General features: G+C 47.7%; 2 protein-coding genes across 10 annotated transcripts in view; one reads left to right on the forward strand and one right to left on the reverse strand.

Moving 5' to 3' along the window:
• WDFY4 (WDFY family member 4) overlaps positions 1 to 23,223 on the forward strand; it is a 254,443-nt gene that overhangs the window by 182,291 nt on the left and 48,929 nt on the right. For all 4 annotated transcript variants that reach the window (XM_038410907.2, XM_043518469.1, XM_043518470.1 and 1 more), the window contains exons 49-52: positions 12,471 to 12,513; positions 14,310 to 14,429; positions 15,392 to 15,509; positions 18,161 to 18,270. In XM_038410907.2, coding sequence (XP_038266835.1) covers positions 12,471 to 12,513; positions 14,310 to 14,429; positions 15,392 to 15,509; positions 18,161 to 18,270 — 391 coding nt within the window. The remainder of the gene's footprint in view (positions 1 to 12,470; positions 12,514 to 14,309; positions 14,430 to 15,391; positions 15,510 to 18,160; positions 18,271 to 23,223) is intronic.
• Positions 1,238 to 8,362, reverse strand: LRRC18 (leucine rich repeat containing 18). 6 transcript variants are annotated; one of them, XM_043518475.1, is made up of 3 exons: positions 7,432 to 8,362; positions 5,289 to 5,429; positions 1,246 to 2,243 (listed from the first exon to the last, which is right to left on the reverse strand). In XM_043518475.1, the coding sequence occupies exon 3, from the start codon at positions 2,234 to 2,236 to the stop codon at positions 1,466 to 1,468; it is 771 nt and encodes a 256-aa protein (XP_043374410.1). In that variant the 5' UTR covers positions 2,237 to 2,243; positions 5,289 to 5,429; positions 7,432 to 8,362; the 3' UTR covers positions 1,246 to 1,465. The 6 variants fall into 6 exon arrangements, with proteins under 6 accessions (XP_038266840.1, XP_043374410.1, XP_043374409.1 ...); XM_043518474.1 differs by having other exon boundaries at positions 1,246 to 2,336; XM_038410912.2 differs by lacking the exon at positions 5,289 to 5,429 and having other exon boundaries at positions 1,238 to 2,336; positions 7,432 to 8,361.

Raw genomic sequence — 23,223 nt, forward strand, 5'->3', positions numbered from 1 at the left:
GAGAGAGAGAGAAACACACCATAGGGACACCAGGATTGGGACTGGGGGTGAGATTGTAAATTCATCGGCTGCCACCCCTAGATTGCCAGAACAAGAGAGGGACCTGGATTATGGGCCCTATACAATGCATATTAAAGAAGGATCAGAAGACACTTTGGTCTAGAAGGGAGTTATTTCCTGCCCCTCTCCCACAGGGAGGAGGTGAGTCCATGACAGCTTGGAAGTGAATGGGAGATGGGGAAGCCATGCGAGAGGAAATGAGGCCAGTTGTGATGTCTGTGATAAATATTTCAGCTCCCTGATACATGGATGCAGTATCCAACACTGAAAGGCCATGGGACCTGCTTGTGTGTCTGAGCAAAGAATGTGGTTCTTTGATTGCAGTTGAGGAGTCAGAATCGTGTATCATTATGCATTGTGTTTCACACCTAAATTACTCCTGACTAGTGTCTGTGTCGGTACTGACCTCTGGTGGACAGAATTGAAACTGTATCATAGGCCCTGTACTGTTAACAGCTAGTGAAGATTCTCCTTTAGACGCAGCTCTGGGGCATGTGCTATGACAACAGGAGGGTCTGAGGTTTATCTCTGTTGGGCCCAAGTGCTATTTATTGGGGAGAATTTTCACAGCCCAAGTCCCCAGGAAGATCCAAGAGGCTGTCTTGTGGAGCACACTGGCAGCTATGTGGTTCCTAAAGAGAAAGATTTGTGACACTTTCACATGATAGGCTTGCCCACTCTGCTTTCCCCTCAGCCCTACAGAGTCCCTGCTCCCAGAAGACAGATGGAGTGGGATTACAAAGAATCCAACTTTGCCTGCATTCTCCAGAAGTGAGATGCTAGGAAGGTTTCTCTATGCACAATGATCTTGTAGATCTAATAGATACTGGTTCAGATCCTGGAGACCAGTCCTTCTGCCCAGTACAGCTCTGGGCCATAAAGGAAACTTTGAGCAACCTTTATGCCTGTCTGGCCTAAGGTTCTCCAAATCATGCCAACTGGTCACAGCCCTCCAGGGGACTGAGAGCAGTTGGTGATAGGCTTGATGGAGCAGTTTCCTGGCCCTGGTGGGTGGGGGAAGAAGGGTTGCAGGAGCCTTATGCTACCTGGAGTTTTCATTACGCTGAAGAAATCCCCAGGCATCTGCTTCATTCTGTTGAAGCAGCTCAAAGCAGGGGGGACAGGAATCAGGATCTGGCCCATGGTGTCTCATGGTAAATAAAAGCCAGAAACCAAGCATGCTCTTTCACCTTTATTTTTCTGCACTTCTTTTGCTTTGGGGCCCATTCACTGGTTTAGGAGAAACAGCAGCTCCTCTCCACCTAACACTGAGCAAACCCTTAAATGAAGAGAACTGTGGTGAGGGGAAGAGCTGTTTATTGGTTTGGGCTGAACGCTGTAAGAGTTGAATGGACAGGCTCTGTGTGACACTGCCACCTTCGTGTGACCCGTGGATGCTGCCTCTTCACCGCCACTCTGTTTGGTTATCCTTTGCCGTGGAGTTGGGCGTCATGAGGGAAGAAAAATTTGGCTTTCTCAGAGAGGTGGGCACCGTGTTCTTCAGCTTGTTTAGCTTGTCCCTCTCCTCCTGGCACTTCTTCAGACAGGGGCCACACAGGTCTTTCTCATCCACCAAATACAGGGCTTCAATGCGCTTGATGGTGTCGATTAACAGTTCCTCCTCTGTTGGCTGGGGGAAGGGGTTCCTCTTCACATTCATCTTCTTGAGCTTGGGGAGCTTTGCCACACTGTTGGGGATGGTCGTCAGGTAGTTGTCAAAGAGGCCCACATCCTGGAGCTCCTTCAGGGCCCCAAGGGTGGTGGGGAGCTTGTCGATCTGGTTCAAGCCCAGGTTGAGGGTGCGCAGGTTTTTCAGCTGGTTCAGCTCCACTGGCAGGCTCCTGGTGGTCAGCTTGTTGTTGCAGATGTTGAGGTAGAAGAGGTTCTGGAGCAGGCCAATCGTCTCTGGCAGCTTCTCTATCTGGTTGCTGTGCAAGTCCAGCCAGCGCAGGTTTTGAAACTTGTCAATAAAGTCTGGGATTTTCTTGATCATGTTCCTGCTCAGATCCAGCTCGTCCACATCAGCCAGCTTGAGGATGCACTTGGGGAAGGTAGTAATGCCCATCTTGCTCAGGTCAAGGCGGCGTTTCCCATCAAACGTGATCTTGATGGAGTTTTTGGCGACTTTCAAGGTGATCTTTTTCCCCTTGGGACCTTTTGCTTTCCCCTTTGCCATTTTTCTGCTGGGGGAGAGAAGTGCATCAGATTATGTCAGTAAGGAGTATTCAGGTGGAGGGGCCCAAGTGAAATCTTCTGAGGTTGCTGGCTGTTAAACCCTGGTTTGAAATAAAAAGTGACCTCATTAGAAGTTAACACATGACCACTGGACTCTTTAAAGTCACAACGTTTTCCTAGGGGCATGAGTTCTTCATCTGGGGGGCATGATTCCCAGCAATGTCACACATAGGTGTCAGGGTCATCACCCAGTGCAGAGGAGGTTTTGAACCACTGGTCTGTGGTGTCCCAGGGTTTTAGTGATGGAGTAGAGGGACTATGGAGCCTTTCACCAGTAGGGTGCTGGTTTCAGTCCAGTCTGTGCTGATAGGGAATAAAAATTATTGCTACCCATTAGCTCTTTTGTGGCCTGCATGAAATAAGTGGTGGGTCTCAGTCCAGCCCCCAGGAGGCACTTGTTCACCTCACAAAAACATATCATCCAAAAAGGTATTAATTAGATCAGATGCTTTAGAGACCAACTGGCCATACCCCTTTGAGGACAGGTGTGTAGCAGCGCCCTCTTGCCTTGGTGCAACCTGGTTACACAAGCTGGACAGAGGGACCAGGATTGGGCCCGAGGCCCCTGTTCAGCAAAGCACTTATGTACTTTAGGCACATGCTTAAGAGCTTTGCTGAATGGGGGCCTTGAGTTGTCGTCAAAGTAAACATAATAACAGAGCTAAATCCAGTGCTATTTTGTATACCTTCCCGTTTCCATTGACTTTAACAGTGCTACAGCTGACATAAATCTAGACACAATTTGATCTATTGCTTTATAATGCAATTGTTACCTTGGGACCATAAAATAGACTTTTAAAGAAAAGAATGTCTATGTTCCTTAAACTGCACCTGCAGCTACCCTTCCTGTGTGCAGAGAGATGGCACTGCCCAGCAGGGATGCTGCAGGTAGAGCGTACCCCTAGGAAGCACAGGAAAGTGTGTCCTAGCAGTTCAAAATGTTTTGATATCAGCTGAGGGGTGATGCTACAGAAGGGCAACAGGAAAGGTTATAAAACCCTTATAAGGCCTGGTCCGATGCCCATTGGAGTCAATGGAAACCTTCGGCTGTACCTATTGTGACACTGGTGGGCAGATTTTCCAAAGACCTCTCCACCCAGATACTATGGTGATGGTTGGTGGTATAAGACCCTAAGGTAGAACATCCAGTCTACCTCCAGTTGTGGAGTACTTCTGAAAATCTAGCCCATAATAAAGGACAGGGCTTTGCTGAGTGGAGGCCTAGGTGGCTAATAATACACTGCAATCGCAGGGGTGTTATTAGTAGGTGAGGCTATCAAAGGTAACTAACGATATGCATCAGCAGTAAAAGAAATAGGAGAATTCATTGGCAAGGAGTGACAGTGACTGTAGCTGCTGGGAAACTGAGAAGAGCACAGGTTACAGCTGGCTAATCTCCAGCTGATCTGGGTGCTCCCGCATTTAATTGTAAAGAGTCAAATCACGGCTTTGATGAATGATTGTTTGGGAAGCAATATGGATTTGTCTACAATACACTTCTCCATTAGAAAGGCTTCATTACAAACCCTTCAGGCTTTTTGGCTACTCATTAATCATGTGCAAGTACATCAAGGGGGAGCTCAGACTGGAGATAAGACATATCGGCTCCTTTCAATTATATGCCGTAGCCCAAAATAATGCAAAGGCAGGGTATCTGTGCCAGTCACCTGCACCCTGCCAGGCCTTCAGAAGTGAGACAGACTCTTCGGGAAGTTCTGGAAACAGTGCTGGGTTTCAATCTTCCTGAGAGTTGAATGCGTCTTTCGACCGCTTTTATTTTTAATATTGTTAGATAGATTTCAGTGTCTTTATCAGTCTAGCCCCATACACACCCATCACTCTATCCATCTATTGTGCTTCTCTACCATGGTAGTCTTTACTGCATTGATCTTTACCCACCCCTGAGAGCTAAGGCAGGGCTGTTATCCCCATTGTACAGATGGGGAACTGAGGCACAGAGAGACTAGGGGACTTGCCCAAGGTCACACAGGAACTCAATGGCAGGGCAGGGACTTAAACTCTGGTCTCCCATATCCCAGCAATCAAGGTGTCTGTATTGGTGTTATCAGGAGGGAGGGAGTGGAGTTAATCTCCAAGGGGAACAAGGGATGATGTCAGGATAACCACAGTGATGTTCATCCCTAGTGCCACTCCACTGACGGTAGGGGATGAATTTTGGCCTCATCCTTCCCTGTAAAAAGAAAAGGAGTACTTGTGGCACCTTAGAGACTAACAAATTTATTTGAGCATAAGCTTTCGTGAGCTACAGTGTTCATGAAATAAATAATTTCAAATAATTCAAATAAATTTGTTAGTCTCTAAGGTACCACAAGTACTCCTTTTCTTTTTGCGAATACAGACTAATATGGCTGCTACTCTGATTCCTTTCCTGTGTTACTCATAATACCTCAGAGTCCAAGCTCTGGTCCCAAGTTGCACTGTCCTGGGGAGAGGCTAGGAGGGGGAGGTACCAGGACCCTGGATGCTCTAGGAGGGGGACTTGGGAATAGTAGAGGGAACCTGAGTGAGGAAAGCAAGGTGACTGGGGCTGTTGTTTGAATAATGAATCCAGTTTAACCCTTCTGGGTGCCTGTGCATCGATGCCCTTGGCTGGGTCATTTGTAGGGATTGAATTTGGGACCTTTGGGGGCTGGATGCATAAGCCTCTATTGCTCAAGCTAAAAAACCAGCTGCATTCGCTGGAGGAAAGCAACTAACTTATAAACTGCATTGTGTGATTCCGAGGAGGACAAAGCCACACACTGGATTAACGTGGGTTATACTCAGGTTCAGATTTGTAAAGGTATTTAGGTGCCTATCTGCATCTTTAGGCACCTTGAAAAATATGGCCCATCATTGCTTCAATCAAAAGGCAATATCCTCTTCCCGCCCCGTGTGCATCCCCACTACAGGATCTGGCTCCAGGGAGCGTCTGGAATCTCTCTGAGAGACGTTTTCTTTGTAGTAACATAGTGGCTGGGTTTCATACTTACAACAATTGTGATTTCCAAACCTGCCGACAAGGTTGAGCATCAGAGCTCTTCTGAAGTTCCCGGGTGAGAGGGCAGCTTAAATGGGATGGAAAGCTTTCCTCTCCGCAATGGTGGTAAACTAATTAGCAGCGTTTCACAGGTCTGTGGTTGGAGATAATGGGAGCTGGTTTAGCCACGTCTGGGACTGGTTCAAGCTGAATAAAAGGGCTCCAACTCCTTAGCTATTGACATTAAAAATTCAGGAATGGCAGGGGCCAGCCTGCGGTGGCTGTTAATTATAAATATTCGATATCACAATTACACTCCCGGGGAGGAGCGGAAGAGTTTGGGCTGGAGACTCATGCCCTGCCACCTGAACAAAGAATCAGGAACACAGCGGACCTTTCTTTTAGCAAACTTTCTTTCTTTGCTCACCCTTGGTGTTCTCCCTCTGAGTTAATGTGAAACCTGTGCCAAGGCGGCACTGCTGGAGGCGCTGACTTGCCATGGAGCTCCTGACCATAAAGCCCCCTTTATCCATACTCCCTGGCTAGATTGGGCCTTTAAAGCACAGGGCTGAGTTTGCAGATGATGCAGAGCTGTGCTGCCTAGTGGGGTTGTGCTTCCGGGTTGTCCAACCTATCTCCCCGTTGTTGCATGCAGAACGGTGGTGAGCAGGATGCACCCGATGCATAAGGTGTTCGTGTAGGTTAGAAACGTGGCACTGCCTCCTTTGGGGTGGTGCAGGGAGGGAAAAGACCATATGCTCCCTGAAGCACTGGGACTATGATTCTGACTGATTGGCTCCCATGCAGGATATGTAATGGGTGGGGACTCCTTGTTCCTTCCCAGCCTCTACACACCTGTGCAGGACCAGGTATATAACATAGCTGCTTAGACCCCTCTGATGGGTGAGTGGGAGCTGAACTGTCCCCAGCCACCAGGAAAATTCAGATTCTCTCTTGGTCCTGATGCTTTCTGTGCTGCCCCATCCCCAGTCTCCCCTTTCTCAGCAAAACGCTATGGGGATCAGCCCCTCTGCCCACCCACCTCCCACACAGTACTTTGTAGAGGTCTCCCCACTTCAGAGTCTCCTCCTGCACCAGGTTCCCTGAGCCCAGTGCTGGCTTGGTCTCTGGAGCTCGCTCAATAAATGCGCTTTCTCTGGCTGCGGCAGTGACTCCTCCTGTACACCAAGACTCCTTCATCTCCCACAAATGCCGCGGGGTGCTGCTCCCTGCCTCTCTGTGCTGCCTTTGATCTTAGCTACCACTTGACCCTGCTTAGGCTCACTCAGCTGTACATATCTTTCAGGACTTTTAAGGACTCCTTCCTTTCCATCTTCTCTGGTCTCTTCCCATCCCCCTTCCTGTGCTGATTTTAGTTCATCTCCTTGGGGCAGGGGACATATCCATAACTGGATTACATGGCTAGTGCTACATAAATAATAGCCATACGGTAGGGAGCCCATGGATAAACCTTTTTCTTTTGTGTGCTGTAACTTAGACTTGCCAAATACAAGAGATCAGCGACCGAGCTACCCATTCTCTACAAATCTGGTGGCTCAGAGCTGCACCTTTTGTTTGCTTTTTGCCCAGACACTACAGTGACTGGGCCTATAGACCGACCTGAGATTGATACACAATCAAAAGCCAAACCAGGTGCCGTTTGTGTTTTGCATTATGCCCTTCGCGCACTAGCTGGCAGGTATTTCAAATCATAGTAGAATTCATTTTCCTGCGTACTGTTTCTTCGTTGTCGGGTACAACTTAATATGAAGGAGAGATTAATTCACTGACTCTCTTAAACACAGTTTCTGCTAACAGGGACTGACTTAGATTAAATGGATTCTGTTAGCAAGCAGGAACTGCAGCTCCCTTTAAATTGCCTTCATTTTCCACACTGCTTCAGAAGTAGGGTGACCAGAGAGCAAGTGTGAAAAATCGGGATGGGGGTGGGGGGTAATAGGAGCCTAAAGAAGAAAAAGACCCAAAAATCGGGACTGTCCCTATAAAATCGGGACATCTGGTCACCCTATTCAGAACAACCCTATTAACCTGCAGCACAAACACTGACACCCCCCCAGGAAAAAAGTAAAGAATATTTCATCTAAACAATTCTCTGGAATTGCAACGCTGCTGAATAGAGCTGTATGAGATCTTACCGGCTGGCACTTAGGAAGCATCTACTCCAGATGCATACACATCGCAAGCTGCCTGCTTTGTCTGTGCAGCAGAATGAGCTTCCATGCTCTGTCAGTGTGCAGTTGTCTTCTATCTAGTTTTCTCTGAATAGTGAATTAGTCCTTCTCCCAGGCTTTTAAATAAAACCCCAGTGTGCAGGGGAAGCCTGGGCAGATTTGCTTTTTGCAGGCCTGTAAATTCTAAAGTGCGACTTCCTTTTTTTTAAACGGCAACCTTTCAAGAAATCATTGTGTGTGTGTGTGTCTGTGTCTGTGTGTGTGCGCGCGTGGGGAGGGGAGGAGGGGTTCAAAGGACTTACCCAGCTACAGTGTCACCCTATTCAACTCTCCTTCCACAGCCTGTGAAACTTCTGTTCCTAAGCAACTGGAATCCCAGGTCCTTGGAGATCATTAGCATAATGTTTTGTTCCAACCTGCAGGTTCAGACGAGAGCCGGAAAGGACTCAGCAGCATAGCATGCAGGTCCTGGAAATATCAGATTTGGATATATGCAGAGAAGGAGACCATTACAATTGGGTTAGGAAAGTAGAAGGGGATCAAATTGTTTGCTAGCTGGGTGCTTTAGCAGTGGGTTTCAGTTATTTGGCCGTTTCATCAGACTCTGCTGTAGTGCAGGTTCTTGCTGTGTGTAGTTCTGACCTTACAACACTTACGATATCATCCCCTAAATCAATCCATGGCAACCCAGCTAGGCGAGTAGACACAGCAGGGAGTAGACATGGCAGAGAGAATGACTACAAAGTAACCCCAGCACTGCAGTAGTTGGTATGAGCTGCTGTCTGTATGCAGCTGCCTCTGATCTCCTCGCAAAGGAGTTATTCATTCCACCATGCCTCCCTAGTGGATCTTCTCCTGTTATGACGTATAAATTTACCATAATTCTTCTCTTAGGCCTGGGGTAACAAGCTTGTGTTTACCATGGCCGGGAATGATCGCTTCAAAGTGGAACCAATAAATCCCTGGGGAAAAGAAATAGCTCTGATTTTAAATATGTGGTGCAAGGGGCTGCCGGAGATGCTGTCTTTCACTTGAGGTGTAAAAGCAGGGAACTGTTTGAAACATTTGTGGTCATTAAAGATCCCAGGGTGGTCTGAGCATGAAAAGGGCTAGTGTTAATGCTGGTGTGCTTGACCGGTTCCAACGCTGGTGAATATAGTCTGCCTCCATCTCACAGCTGGTTACAGTGTACCCAATATATTTGACTGCCTGTGCTTCTCTGCACTCTGGCTGGGTGCTACATTTCAGGAGTGGAAATGTCTGTATAAGTTATAAAAGGCCTGTGGTGTCAAAGGCATTCTGTAAATATAAAATATACTTTTGTACCACTCCAGGGTCTCAGCACAATCTGACCAAAATGAGTTAAGTCTCACCACAATCTTGTGAGGTGGGTCGATAGCATGACCTTCATTTTGCGAAGAGGTAAACTGAGGCACAGAGCAGTCACTATCCAACTCAGGAATACAGCCACAGTCTTGTCACCTATTGAATGGGGATGGTATTTCCCTAACTCTCAGGGAAGGGTTGGGAGGCTAAATTGACTGATGTTCATAAAGCACTATAAGATACGTGGGTGGAAGGTGCTATAAAAGTTCAAGCTCCTAAATTCGTATTATTTACGTATTTCATATTTTCCCACCATCATTGGAGAGGTAGAAGAATATCAGGGACAGGTAAACTGGAACAGTCAAACAGCAACCTTGCATCACTGCCCACGTGTCACGTAAACTGAACCTCACTGAGGCTTGAGGAAAAGCTGGCTAACTTTAAAAGGAAAGCAATTATTTCCCTGCACCTCTGCTCTTCTTGGTTGGTGCAGGGAGCAGAAGCTGGATTGTTGATACTCCAGGGAAAGCTCTGTTCATGAGTATTTTCAACCCAATGCAGAGCAGGTAAATACTGGAAATTCCTCAAGGAAGCTGCTGTTTATGAGAATTCCTGCCCTGTTTTGCAGACTTTAGAATTTCAAATAGTTGAGTAGAAACAACAGGAGTGAAATCCTGGCCCTACTTAAATCCATGGGAGTTTTGCCATTGACTCCAATAAGGGCAGAATTTTACCCCAGGGCTTTGATGAAATCTTTTGAGCTTCACCCATTGCTAATGCACAGAGAGCTCTGGCTGGCTGTAACTAGAGTGAGGCCAGAGGCTGATCTTCATGGGATAGGGATTAATTAATCACTCCATGGATGGCCCAGGCAAAGGTAAATCATCGTGAGCGCACATACATGGTGCTCCGATATTACAGTGGTCAGCACCCTAGAAATAGCATACAGTAGATGGACGCTTCTGTTGAATCCAGGTAAACTCACCCCTCAGCTATTTATGTTTATAAAGCTCCTGTCCCCCTTGCCTTTTTGGCACTAGCCCTGGGTTTTGTTTTAAGTGCACTCACTGCTGTGTGGTAGCTGCTGCTGATCTACTCTCAGCCTGCTGTGTTAGCTGGGGAGGTGTTGGCTGGAGGCACGTTGTTTGATGGAAGATGGTCAGGAAAATGGGAGGAATTGTCTTGACCATCCCAGGCCTGTGGCCAACGTTCTGACCTCTGTGAGTCATGTTCTGGCACAGCGTTCCAGAATCTTTGAGACTGGGAGGGGCTATTGAGTCTAGCCCTCTGCATCCCAACAGGATATGCTTGACTTGAGAATATCTAGACTTAGCCTTGAATGCCTTCATCAGCATTGTTGACTCTTCAATCTCTTTAAGTTCTGCAGCGACCACTTAGGACTGTGTGGCACTGGCAGAGGTCTAAGTGGCCCTCAGAGAATTCCCATTAGCTGTTAGGAATATAGAACTTATGACACACAGCTGAACAGTTCTGTTTCCATCATTAGAGGGCAGTGGCATACCCACATAAATATATGTACAGTTGGCCAGTTGATTGCAATATCTAATATTTTAAACCCCCTCCCTCACACACACACACACGCATAGAGGTGCCTCTTTAAAACTCTGAAGGACTGAGAGGGTGCAGCAAGATCATACGTTGCAGAACTCCTTCAGAATTCCCCACCAATGAGTTCACCATGGACCCTCGATTAATGCCAGCAGCCTGAGCACCCCTGCTAACTCATCCACCCCAGCGAGAAGCAGGTTGATCCAATCCTGCCTGCCAGCTACTGAAACCCAATCTGATCCCTCTGTGACAGGCTCCCTAATCCAATCCCCCTACAGCCTCATAACCTGACCACAGACAAGCTCCTTAACTCCTCTCGTAGCATACAGTCTGCTTTCCTCCCTTCCAGAATGTGCTATGGGGTTTGCAGAAGTCTAGCCGAGGCGATGCACAAAACTCTGCAAAACCTACACATAGGAACATGAGAACTGTGTGACAAATGGCAGGTGTTTATAGTACCCCAATTTGCTACTTTAGAATTCCTAAATTCCTGGGCCAAATTGTGCTCAGAATCAGTGGTGAAAATCCAAAGTAATCCCATTGCAGTCAGTGGAGTCCCTCCTGATTTACACCATGTAACAGATAGCAGCATTTACCCTCTTCTTGTCTTTAGGGCAAAGAGCCAAGATCCATCCTCCAGTATCAGATGTGAATGACACTTGTTGTTTGTGTGCATGGTTGCTATAAACTTAACCTGATTGGCTGGTCACGCAGGGGAATTACACAAAGAGGTGTATGAGTTTTAGGTCATGACACAGAATCAGTACTAGATTTTATTGTTTATTCAAAGAGATTAACCCATAATCTGCACTAAAAACATTGCCTAAGCAACAGGGAAAATAATACTTATCCTTATTGTGAGACATTAGCTTGTCCAATAGAAATTATACAGCAAGATAATGATAGAGAGAGGGTTGGGTGAATAATTGATTTTTTCAGTCTAAGGAAAAATTCATTTCAAACTGAACAAAAGGTTTCATTTAATTTTTGAGTGTTTTTTACCTTTGGGAGGGGGGGTAATTAAATCTTGCTATTTTTTAACAGAACCCTATTTTGAAACAAAAATCAAAATGTTTCATGTAGTAAATGTAAAAATGTTTTCTGTTCTGTTCTGTTCTTTTGCCAAAACTATTTGACAAATTCAACCCAAAGCTGTATTTTTAGGGGTGAATAAATTATTTGACAAAATAAATAGCTTGGTTCTAATTATATAATCATTAGGGTCATGTTACAAGGATTTATTCCTGATAATTCATTAAATAAAAAGTGGTGGTGAAAGTAGAAAATTCTAGGTTTTCTCCTAGATCATTGATTTTATGGCCAGAAGGGTCCATTATGGTCATCTACTCTGACCTCTTGCATGAAACACAGGCCAGAGAACTTCATCCAATAATTCCTGTTGCAAGCCCATAGCTGGAGTTGAGCTAGAACATCTGATTTTATTTCTGGAGAGTTAGTAATTCTGTTTCTGAGAGGATCACCATGCTGGGGCAATGTGCTCATAAGAAAAAGCCCCTGCTTCCCAACTGAATCAGCAGTACCACACGGCAGCACCTTGGCAGGTGACATCCGTCCAAGAACCAACCAGGCACTACCCTACTTAACTTTTTGGATTTGACAAGAGCACAGCCCAGGATAATAGGTTTGAGGGCACTGCTACTGAACAACATACTTGGTTTTGGTGGCACCCCACTATTTAAATATATTCTACACCTTATTTTAATTTGCTGAGAACTTTTGATGCTTTCACCTTCGGTACTGAAATTTCCCCAACTTCTTCAGAGCTATTTAAAAAAAATTGAACAAAAGTTGCTGAGCATTTATGAGAATGAAGAGGACAAGGATGGGGGAAATACACTTTCCCCATAATTAAAAAAATATAAACCTGGCAACCATTTTTTCAGAACTGCTCTAGGTCCAAAGTGGCTGGGGTGGGAAAGCAGAAATTTTATATGAAGATTGATTGGGAAATAGACTTTGTTAATGAGCAAAACCTATTCAAAGGAAGTTGGGGTGCGGGGGAGGGATTGGAATATTAATGTAATTTCTTAGTCATTCTCCAGTGGTTTTGAAGCACATGGTGACAATAAAAACTTTGTTTCATGCAGGAAGAACACGGGAGGGGAAAAGACTATGCTCCAGAAGTGGCAGGTAAATGTAGACAGATCTATGGCTAACTCTCTGATGAATAAAACCATGTCAGTTCCTAGCTGAGGAAAGAAAAGGATGGGCCAACTCTCTCTGCCCTACTGCAGTGTACCAGGAACCCCAACAATACTGTTAAAAGGACAAACCTCATCCTGCAGGGTTTAGAGTCAATCTTTCACTATTGGGATTGGGGTGAGACCCTTCATGGGGTGCAGATTAGCCCACACTGGGTTATTTCAGGGTTCTTTGCACCTTCCTCTGAAGCAGCTGGTGTTGGCCACTGTTGGAGACAGGACACTAGGCTAGATGGACCTCGGGCATTAGTTCTTTGCTGCAGTGATGCCTAAGATGGTCAAGATGTGTAGAAGGAGATCTGCAGCAGGTGTAAATCAGCAAAGCTCCATTGATTTCACTGGAGTGACATTGTCCTACACCAGCTGAGTACCTGGACTGTAGCTTCCAATCGCTACATGCCTCTGATAAAGATCTTGATGGCCATAGAAAACAATGTACAAATCCATGGGCTATATCACATTTGGCTCTGCAGGATGTTGGCCAGGATTCTCCTGCACATGGATAACAATAAAACAGTTGTGTGTGTTTGGCTCTCCATCAAACCATATGAAAGCAATACAGTACCCTATTATATACATATACCACTAGAGCATTTAGTGGTTTCAGCCAGTATGCAAATTACATAGTCTGAAGAAAATCTAATGAGAAAGCTTATTTAACATTTTGGTGAACTGATTATTATAAAATAGTAGCAGGCTCATGTAGGCTTGTGCTGATTTGAATAGAGGTTGCTAATTGATTATAGCATTTATAGCACTGTGGCCCAGCTGAACAGGGGCTCCGTGGAGTTCTGAGAATGCTTCCAAAGTTTAAAACAGCTGCCGTCTCTGACGGCTCAGAATCCAGGCCAATGGGCATTGCTACCATCTGAGCATTGTTACCAGCTGAGAGCTCTTTGTAATGCATGTGAAATGAGCTGGTGGGTTCAGTCCAGTTTCTGGAGCACAGATGTCCAGATCTCAATGATTGTGCATGTGTGTGTGTGCACATAACACCTAGCAAAGCACATGTCCTTGATCCCAGATGAGCCCCTTAGGTGCTAACACAACATAAATATTAATAGTCATCATCACAAGAACTACCATTACAATTGCCACCCTTGCTGGTGTTTCAGCACAGAGATCTGGGTGGACAAGAAGAATGAATTCCCCTCTCACACTAAGAGGAGATCTCTCCAGGTCGGATTCAAGGCACTTTGCCCTGTGCACACTGGGACAAGGGGACAACGTGTGGGAAATGTGCCTTGTCAATTTCCAGGCTGTATTTGTTTTGTGAATTAGTAAGGGGACTTCACTTGCTAGGACAGTCAGTCTGGCACCATTCACAACAAATTGAAAGACCAAAAAACATGCAGTGGCTATGAGTAGCGAGTAGAGCTGGTAACTATTTTTTGTTCAAAACATTTCAATGAAAACTGACTTTTGTCCAAATGGAAATTTATGCTGGAAATGCCCAATTTTGAAGGCAATTTTCATGTTTCCATTGAAAACCCATACACCAATATTTTTGTTGCTGTTTTTCACCAAAAACCCAAAAGCTTTGTGAAGAAAAATTTTGGAGAAAACAGAAATTTTTAAGATTACCAATAAAAACATTCCCATGTCCCAACTGGCTGTGCTAATGAGTTGTGTTTAGCCTGTGCGGGATTGGCTCTTACTGATTAACATGGAGCCAAGAGCAGCTTCACCTTAGGGATTTGTGATGGTTGTTCCCTGACATGGCAGAAGAGAGAGATCAGTAACTTTGACTACCTGATGTACCTGAACACGCTGGCCGGGCGCACATACAATGACTACATGCAGTACCCCGTGTTCCCCTGGATCCTGGCTGATTACCACTCCCAGGTGAGCTCTTCATGCTTAGTAGCTTTTCTGTATTTTCTGCAGTAGAAGTCATGCAAAGGGTTCTTCACTGACGTGAATGCTGGGGTGGGCCTAGTTCTAGAACTCACTCCTGAGGTGTCGAGCCAGGGCTGGACTGTTTCAGAGAGTGGGCTCAGAACAGGGCCAGGGCTGTGACCCCTTCTGCTTCCTGCCCCTCCAAAGGGCTATGGAGGCAGCAGGCCCTGTGCTCCCCTGAGAGCAGGTACTGCCACTTGTCCCTTCATGCAGGCTGTGCCAGTCTGGGTACATCTACACAGCAATCGTCTGGGACCCTAGAGACCTGGGCAGCTGGCCTGTGTCATCACAGTTCCATAGCTATGTATTGCGAGCTAGCTGAGTCCAAGCTAGCTCCTGTATGCCTACGCATGCTGTCCTGACTGCAGTGTGAATGTACCTTCTGGGTGGGAGGCTCCTTGCACACACTGAGCTCTCGGAGGCACACGCTCTCTGCTTCCAAGGATCCTTCCCTCTCCCTTGGGAAGGGGATGTTGATAGCATTGAACCTCTGCCCAGAAAGGCAGATATGCTGTGGTTTCTGCACTATATGCTGGGGTCACTCCATGAACCAACCAGCAAAGGGGTGATGCTGAAGGCAGGGCTCATCCCCTTTCCCCAGGAACTGCGGGTGTCATTTCTACCAGCTTATACCTGCCCAAGGCTTAGCTTCCTGTGACACGTCTCCCAGTTTGCAGTGACCATACTGACACCCTGCACGAGGTTAACGCAGGTCCCACAGAGTAATGGGGAGGCATTCCACGCTGACAATGGCATCACATCCAGTTTGAAGGGATGAGCACTGAGCTCAGTGAATTCTCCTGGCTGTGGGTGTTGCTGACGCACCTGAGCAGCCATGGCTAAGCAGGTCAGTGGGGTTAGGAGAGTTCAGCTGCTCCCTGCCCCCCCCCCCGACGTTTGCCTTGCAGATGCTGAACCTTGCTAGCCCCCAGACGTTCCGAGATCTTTCCAAGCCCATGGGAGCTCAGACACTGGAAAGGAAACGCAAATTTATCCAGCGCTACCATGAGGTAGAGAAGAGCGAAGGTGAGTGCTTTCGGAGAATCATGGGAGGCACAAATCCAGTTCCCACTGAACCCCTTGGACGCTGGGTTAATTCCTAGGGAGATGTCACCTGCAGGAGGACCAGTTGATTTCCAGGGCTTGGGCAAAGTCAGATGAGAGAGGGCCTCGGGTTCCTGGGATGTGTCTCCTACGAGGAGTGACTCTCATCCTGTCCCCCATCCTGATGTGTCCTGCACTGCTAGGTCCCATCCCCATCCTCATGCCAGAGACCAGTATTGGGCCAGGGGCTTAGCAGCAGAGGTCACTTTCCCATCGAGGGTCCTTGCAGGCATCCTGTCTGATAGCTGCAGTGGGGGACTGGGGTAAGTGAGGCAATTTGGCCCCTGGGAAGTGGGGCTTTGCTGGGGGACAGAGTGATGTGGGAGAGAATGGGGGTGGGTGTGCAGGGCTTAAAGTGGGCTGAAAAAGGTCTGTGCGCTGGGAGGAGGGTCTGTCATTTTCTACTAAAATGAAAACAATGTCGCCTCTGCCTGTCCCCCATCCCACAGCAACTCTTCCCCCTCCCACCTCCCCAGCCGTCCTGCCCCCTCATCTATTCTGCCCTTTCCAGCCTCATCGCTGCTCCCCCTGCAGCTCCTGGGGTTCTTCCAGTCCCCTCTCAGGCTGGGCGGGCCTAAGCAAGGTTCCCTCTCCCCCTCCCAGGCAGGGATGGAGGGGCAAGGAGAAGGGTAAAGGCCTTACAGGAAGGGAGGGGAGGGATGGGGAAGGAACCCTCTAGCTGCTGGGTTCTTCCCCCCTCACCCCCAAGAATAGCTTTGGCCCCTGGGAGTAGGGGGGAATTGCTTCCTGCAGCAGCTGTGGCTGGCTGCTTGCGCCCTGAGAGGCAGGGCTGAAATGTACACGCCCCCAGGAACTTGGCTCAGAGGTAGACATTTTATATTAAGTATGCCAAGTCTGTGCCCCTTTTGACCTGGCACACTTCAAGCACTGGGGGGATGGAGCAGGAGCAGGCAGGATGGCATGGAAGGAGGAGGGCATTCAGGATCTAGCTCCACTAATGTTAAGACACCTGTCACCGTAGTATCTGCATCATCTGCCGGGCCATAGGGATTACATGGGACTCCATCCCGTCCTTATGTGGCCACATGGCTGATCACTGTGGGGGTAACCCTCTTGCAAATGCAACAAAATAACACCTAAGGACCCCAGGGACATCAAGGGGCATGGGGAGAGGTACATAGACCCTTTAGGGCCTGTGCTTCCCCCTGGTATTACATTCAAGGTGTGTGCAATCACATGTAAAGGGAGTACGCACAGTGGTGAGCTGGAGCCAGTTTGCACTGGTTTGCTGGAACCGGTTGTTAAATTTGGAAGCCTTTTTAGAACCGGTTGTCCCGTGGGACAACCAGCCAAAAATGGTGACTTAGGCGCCGACTCCTTGGGTGCTGCGGGGCTGGAGCACCCATGGGGAAAATTTGGTGGGTGCAGAGCACCCACCGGCAGCTCCCTTCCCCGCACCCGGCCCCAGCTCAGCTCAGCTCTGCTCTGCCTCTGCCCCTGAACGCGCCGCCCTGCTCTGCTTCTCCGCCCCCCTGGCTTCCTGCGATTCAGCTGTTCGTGCAGGAAGCTGGGGAGGGCTGAGAAGCAGGCAGCAGCTTTGCACTCAGGCCCAAGGAGGCGGAAACAAAGCGGAGGTGAGCTGAGATGGGTGGGGCACGAAGAGGGCCCCCCGCACCGCAGCAGGTAACCCGGGGGTGCGCAGGGGAACCGCTCCCTGCCCCAGCTCGCCTCTGCCTCCCTGGGCCTGAGCGCGAAGCCGCCACCTGCTTCTCACCTCTCCCAGGCTTCCTGCACGAACAGCTGATTCATGGGAAGCCGAGGGGAAGCGGGGCGGAGAAGCAGAGCAGTGCGGTGCGTTCAGGGGAGGAGGCGGAGGTGAGCTGGGGCTGGGCGCGGGAAGGGGAGCTGCCGGTGGGGGCTCTGCACCCACCAAATTTTCCCCATGGGTGCTCCAGCCCTGGAGCACCCACGGAGTTGGTGCCTAAGGCGCCACTTTTGATGTGATCAGTGGGGGGAGCAGCCGCTCCCTCTGCTCCCCCCGCAGCTACTCTACCCTGCCCCTAGGAGCCAGAGGGACCTGCTGGATGCTTCCCAGGAGCTGCCCCAGATAAGCACCGCTGGGACTCCCCACCTCGCCCCCCGGCAGGTCCCTCTGGCTCTTAAGGGTGGGGTGGGCACCCAACACAGTAGGCCCACAAGATCCTCCTGCCTGATTCTGGGGGCAGTCAGGGAACGGGAGGGGGGTGGATGGGACAGGGGTCTGGGGAGGGGGCGTCAAGGAACACGGGGGATTGGATGGGGCAGGAGTCCCGAGGGGCAGGGGTGGGGGCGGGGCAGGAGTGGTGGGGGCAGGCCACGACTCCCTTGTGGGGTGAGGAGGGAACCGGTTGTTAAGATTTTGGCAGCTCATCACTGGGTACGCACATGTAGCCAGGTTGCAGTGTACCTGCCTGGTTGTGTGTGCACACATCCTATCAGTCATGCCCTTGCACATGGATCTTTGCACACCTGTTTTTCAAATCCTGCCCCCCACAATTGTGTTGTGGTAATTTGCAGATGTGCCTTCAAATGGCAATGTTTCAAACTGAGACCCAATCACCTCTAATTTACAGGAGACCCGTCAGCCCAGTGTCACTATTGCACCCACTACTCGTCGGCCATCATAGTAGCGTCGTACTTGGTCCGAATGGAGCCATTTACGCAGACCTTCTGCTCTCTTCAGGTAAAAGAGCACCGCATTTAGCCTCTCTCATATGGAGCAGGGTCAGCTCTTCTACGCTACGTGGAACATGATAGCTGATTCCAGCCACTGGCTAATGAGCTGCCCGTTCGTTCTTATGTCACTAGCGAAGTCTGGGATTGGTGGTGGCCCCATCCTGTTCTCACTGAACTCACTGGCAAAGCCTCAATGGGAGCAGGATCAGAGCCGTGTGTATATATTACATTCTAACAGAGGGTCCAGTCATAGGAGGGGGAGCCTAGATTATCCATCACAAAACCCTGACGTGTGTGTACTGGGATGGGACTGTAGCCGACACTGGGCCTTACGCACCCATCCCAGTGCACCTGTTATGTCCCTTGGGGCCGTAGGGATACGTCTGCACTGCACTAAAAAACCCGCAGCGCCGAGTTTCAGAGGCCGGGTCAATTGACTCAGGCACATGGAGCTTGGGCTGCAGTGCTAAAATTTGCAGTGTAGAGGTTTGGGCTCATTCTGGAGCATAGGCTCTGAGACCCTCCCCCTTCCGCTGACCAGGCCCAGCTATGGCCATGCTGCAGGTCTTTTTATTGCAGTGGATGCATACCCTAAAACCAAGAATGATGGGAAATGTACTTTGCCCAGTCGGGACTGAAAATCTGGAGGTCACATGACCAGGGAAGGAGGTTCCCACCATTTGGGAAACTCTATAAGGCAAAGCCTGAGCTCACTACGAGAGCTAAGGGCTCAGACAAGAAGACCTGGTGTGGGTTTTTTTTTGTGTTGCTGTGCCTGGCCATGACTCCTTCTGTTTGATGGTAAAGCGAACTCTGAAGAAAGAGATGATGTCATTTGTCTCTGGAGTTTCCTTTTTACCTTTGCTGGCTGGTGAACTGACCTGTGGGCCTGCTTATTCAAGGGCATGCTGTTCAACAAGTGGCTGGGGTCACACTTTCAAGGACAGCGAGGTCCTTCCAGTTCACCGCTATGCACCTGGAATTTTCATGCTGTTTACTTGGGGTTGGGGAGAGGACCTGGGACAAGGTATTTTAGGGAGGCTCCTACTGACATCTGCATGTCTTCATGGTATAGTCTGTTCAGGGGCAGCTGGGCTGAGCTTTCGGGCTGTGGTGCTTGGGTGCCCAGGGACTGTCGTGTGGTGAAGGAGGGCTGGCCGCATCCCTCTCCAATTGCTTTGCTTTGTTTTGTTTTTTCTTTTAATAAGCTAATGCAAATAATGTGCTGTGTTAATTAAGCAGTAAGCCCCATGAAATCGGTTGTTCCCAGCAGTGGGCGATGGGCTTGTGAACCACCTGAGGCAATGGCTCTTCCACGGCGCTCCGCAAACCATATGTTAGCTGCAGTCATCAATGATTGTGGAGCACTGAGCGCTGTTGTAAACTACAAATGCTGCTCCTGCTCACCGGGATGCTTTTATCCATAACAAGCCACCAGTCTGTCTGGCTGCATTCATGTGTGATTGGTAGGTGGCTCCAAAAGCATCTGAGATCTAGATAAGCACCTAAAATTTTGCGTTGAGGTGAGTCCGGTTAAACCACTGAATGGTTCCACCAGTTGCCTCGTTCCTCTCATCTTGCACTGATGCATGTGAATCAGAGCTGGTATTGTCTTTCCCCCACATATACCTGGTCCTATAGCAGTTTAGGGACTGCTAACTCTCGGGTACAGTCAGGAGAGCAGCAGACTTGAACAGCCTGAGCTACACGATTGGTTCAGCCAGGACTTGCAGCAATGTCCATAGCACATAGTCTGGCTTTGCACACCAGTTTTTCAAACCCTGCCCCCCACAATTGTATTGTCGTAATTTACAGCAGTGCCTTCAAATGGCAATGTTTCAAACTGAGACTCAATCACCTCTGGTCACTGCAATCTAACTGTAGCACCTCCTGCTGGCAGGGCCACTACATGCTATTGCTGAAACAAATCTCTGTAGTGGATGACTGAACGGTAGCAAATGTAATGCTGATTTTTTTAAAAGGACTCCAGAGACGATCCTGACAGTTACAGGCCATTGTGCATAATGCAGTACCAGCCAAACTGGTAGAAACTATAGCAAAGAACAGAACTATCAGACATCAACACGATATGTTGGCAGATTCAACATGGCTTTTGCAAAGGGAAATTATGCCTCACCAATCTATTGGAATTCTTTGCGGAGGTCAGTAAGCATGAGGACAAGAGTGATCTAGACCACATAGTGTACTTGGACTTTCAGAAAGAACCTTTAATAAGGTCCAACACTAAAGGAACCTAAATAGTCATGTGATAAGAGGGATAAGAAGGAGGCTGAGGTGAGGGCTGCCTCTTAAGAAAAGGAGAGGCTTTATTGTGATGGGCCTGCTCCAAACACCTGAGTCTGAACTCGTCTAAATGGAAAACACAGCATCTCAGACCCAACTCCCTTTAAAAAAGCAGAGTTGGCTGGGGATCTTAATGCCCCTAGTCCACAGAGCTGATAGCACCCGGCAATCCCTGGGAGGCTAGGACAGTCTTGTTTAGTAAGGTAACATGCAGAAAAGGGATTCCAGAGCCTGTAATACTTCGTTAAGTGTAATGAGCCTCAATGTGGGTGGAAGGCGACTGTTGTGTTGAGATGCTGCACTGGGACTTGAGAGATGTAGGTTCTATTCTCAGCTCTCTCAATGACTCCAGATGAGTCACTGAAACTCTGCCTGTAAATGCAGATAATGACTGGTTAGCGTCTCTTGGGAATTTGTAAAGCTTCATCTCTTTACAGCCATCTGAGAAGTGCTTTGAGCTCCTTGGATTTAAGGCCCTATTAGGACCCAGTATTATAATCCCTCAACATTATGATCAATGGCACATGCTCGGCCCCCACAGAATCAATTCTTATAGGAGCGCAGTTTGATTCTTACTTAGATTCTCCCCTGTGAACGCTTTGCCTAACTGCTTTGCACAACCTCTATCGTAGTTTTCAGAGTAGCAGCCGTGTTAGTCTGTGTTTGCAAAAAAGAAAAGGAGTACTTGTGGCACCTTAGAGACTAACAAATTTATTTGAGCATAAGCTTTCATCTGATGAAGTGAGCTGTAGCTCACAAAAGCTTATGCTCAAATAAATTTGTTAGTCTCTAAGGTGCCACAAGTACTCCTTTCCTTTTTTGCCCTATCGTAGTGTGACTATAACAGTATTTAATTTAACCCGTATCCCTAATCACTGAAATGGCTTCACTGAAAGGAAGGAAACCCTAGGTCTTACTCCATGCGGCCCATGAAAAAGCTGTCAGAGTTTATGTTAATGCGCAGTTGAAAAGCATAACGCAATTCCAGATTTTCTTTTACCCTCTCAGTGCAGTTTTTGAATTCCAAGAGAGAGAAAACCCATTAATTCTGATATAAATATATGCAAATAAATGTATTAATATAAGAAATGGGAAAATCAGTTATTGCTTCCTTTATAAATAATACAGGCTTAAGTTTTAAAGATATTACTTTTCCTTAAAATGAATTAGACAGCCAGGGAAAATATCACATTTTTTCTTGGTAGTAATATCTTTAACCAGATTTGTCACACTAACAGCATTTCCTATGTATATATTATTTTTATTTAATACAGGTAATCTTTTTATTACAAATCATATTGTTTCTCAGGAGATTACCATTAGTTCTCATAAAAGCTGCAAAAAAAGATGAAAAAGCATCAATCACTACCAGACACAGTGCACTGTGTGAAGATTAAATATACAAAGCCCTTTAATATGCTTCAATGAGATACTTGTTAGCTGTTGATTTATTTATAGTCCTCCTTCTACCCTGTTTTTATTTCAATGTGCATTTGACTCCACGGGTCCCTGCTTGATACTGATCAAGAGCAAGATGACCTTGTGCATCAGATTGTCTCCTAGCTAGGCTTGCCTGTGTGATCTTGTTCAGAGGTTCATTTGTGATCCCTTGAGTTGGAGTGGAAAAGCTTCATGATGCTCAGTGGGCTGGGTAAGAAACAAGGAAGTGGAGTCGAAGTCATGCACAGGGGTTGTGAACTGGAGATGAGGCTGGACCAAAATTCTGATCCAAACCAGCTTTGCTAAGTTTACAGCTGGGTGTTTCCCTTTGTTATAAATGTGGGACTGAGGCCAGTAGTGGCCTAGTATAGATCTTCAGGGACAGGAGCAGAACAGCCATATTCAAAACTTAAGCTTCGTTGACTTCAGTGGCATGCACCTGCTTATCCAAAGATGGAGTTTGCTCTGCAGTGTGATATGGTGGACAGATAGATGCTGTTAATTGCCCTAATATTCCTACCTTCCCTATGGATGGAATTTAGGGTGTTATCTACTGGCTGAGCATAGGGCTGTTCCCATGGTCCCCAAATGATTCCTGGCTTCTCTATAACCAGGTGGGCAAATAGCAGGAGTGAAATGAGCTCCATAGATCTGTCCAGGTACTTCTATGTTCCTCATCACTATAGTACCTGAGCACCTCATAATTAAGAGAGTCTATCTTCACAGCACTCCTAGGCGGTAAGGAAGGACTAGCCACATTTTACGAGTGCGGAACTGAGGCACAGACTAGAATAAGTGATTTTCCCAAGATCACACAGAGTATCTGAGCCTCCCAAGTCCCACACCTCTGCCCCATCCAGTGGATCATCTTTCCTTCCCCAATAAAGTAACTTCTAAATCCAAACTTTCCTTCAAAGATACTAAGAGAGCCTATATTCTCCAGGATTTGCCTGGGACTTGGAAAAATTTGGTGTGATGGTCTGTGGTGGTGTTTGGAGAAATATTCTGAGTTAGATGGTGGAGTTACCCCAAACCCCGAACAAGAGGCCATGCAGAGTTGCGCTTCATCAGTGTCTCAATGGGTATGTCTGCACTTGGGGTGTGATTCCCAGCTCCCGTAGACATACTGTCCTGGCTGTCATTGAGTTAGTAGTGTAGCCGCAGTGGCAGGAGAGGCTAGCCATGCTGAGGGCAAACCCATCTAGACCCCATGGGT

Source organism: Dermochelys coriacea, chromosome 7 (assembly GCF_009764565.3).
Source record: "Dermochelys coriacea isolate rDerCor1 chromosome 7, rDerCor1.pri.v4, whole genome shotgun sequence".
Taxonomy (NCBI): domain Eukaryota; kingdom Metazoa; phylum Chordata; order Testudines; family Dermochelyidae; genus Dermochelys; species Dermochelys coriacea.

Excerpts from the sequence above, each read along its gene's own strand:
- LRRC18 (XM_038410912.2), bottom strand. The coding sequence starts at position 2,236 with ATGGCAAAGGGGAAAGCAAAAGGTCCCAAGGGGAAAAAGATCACCTTG.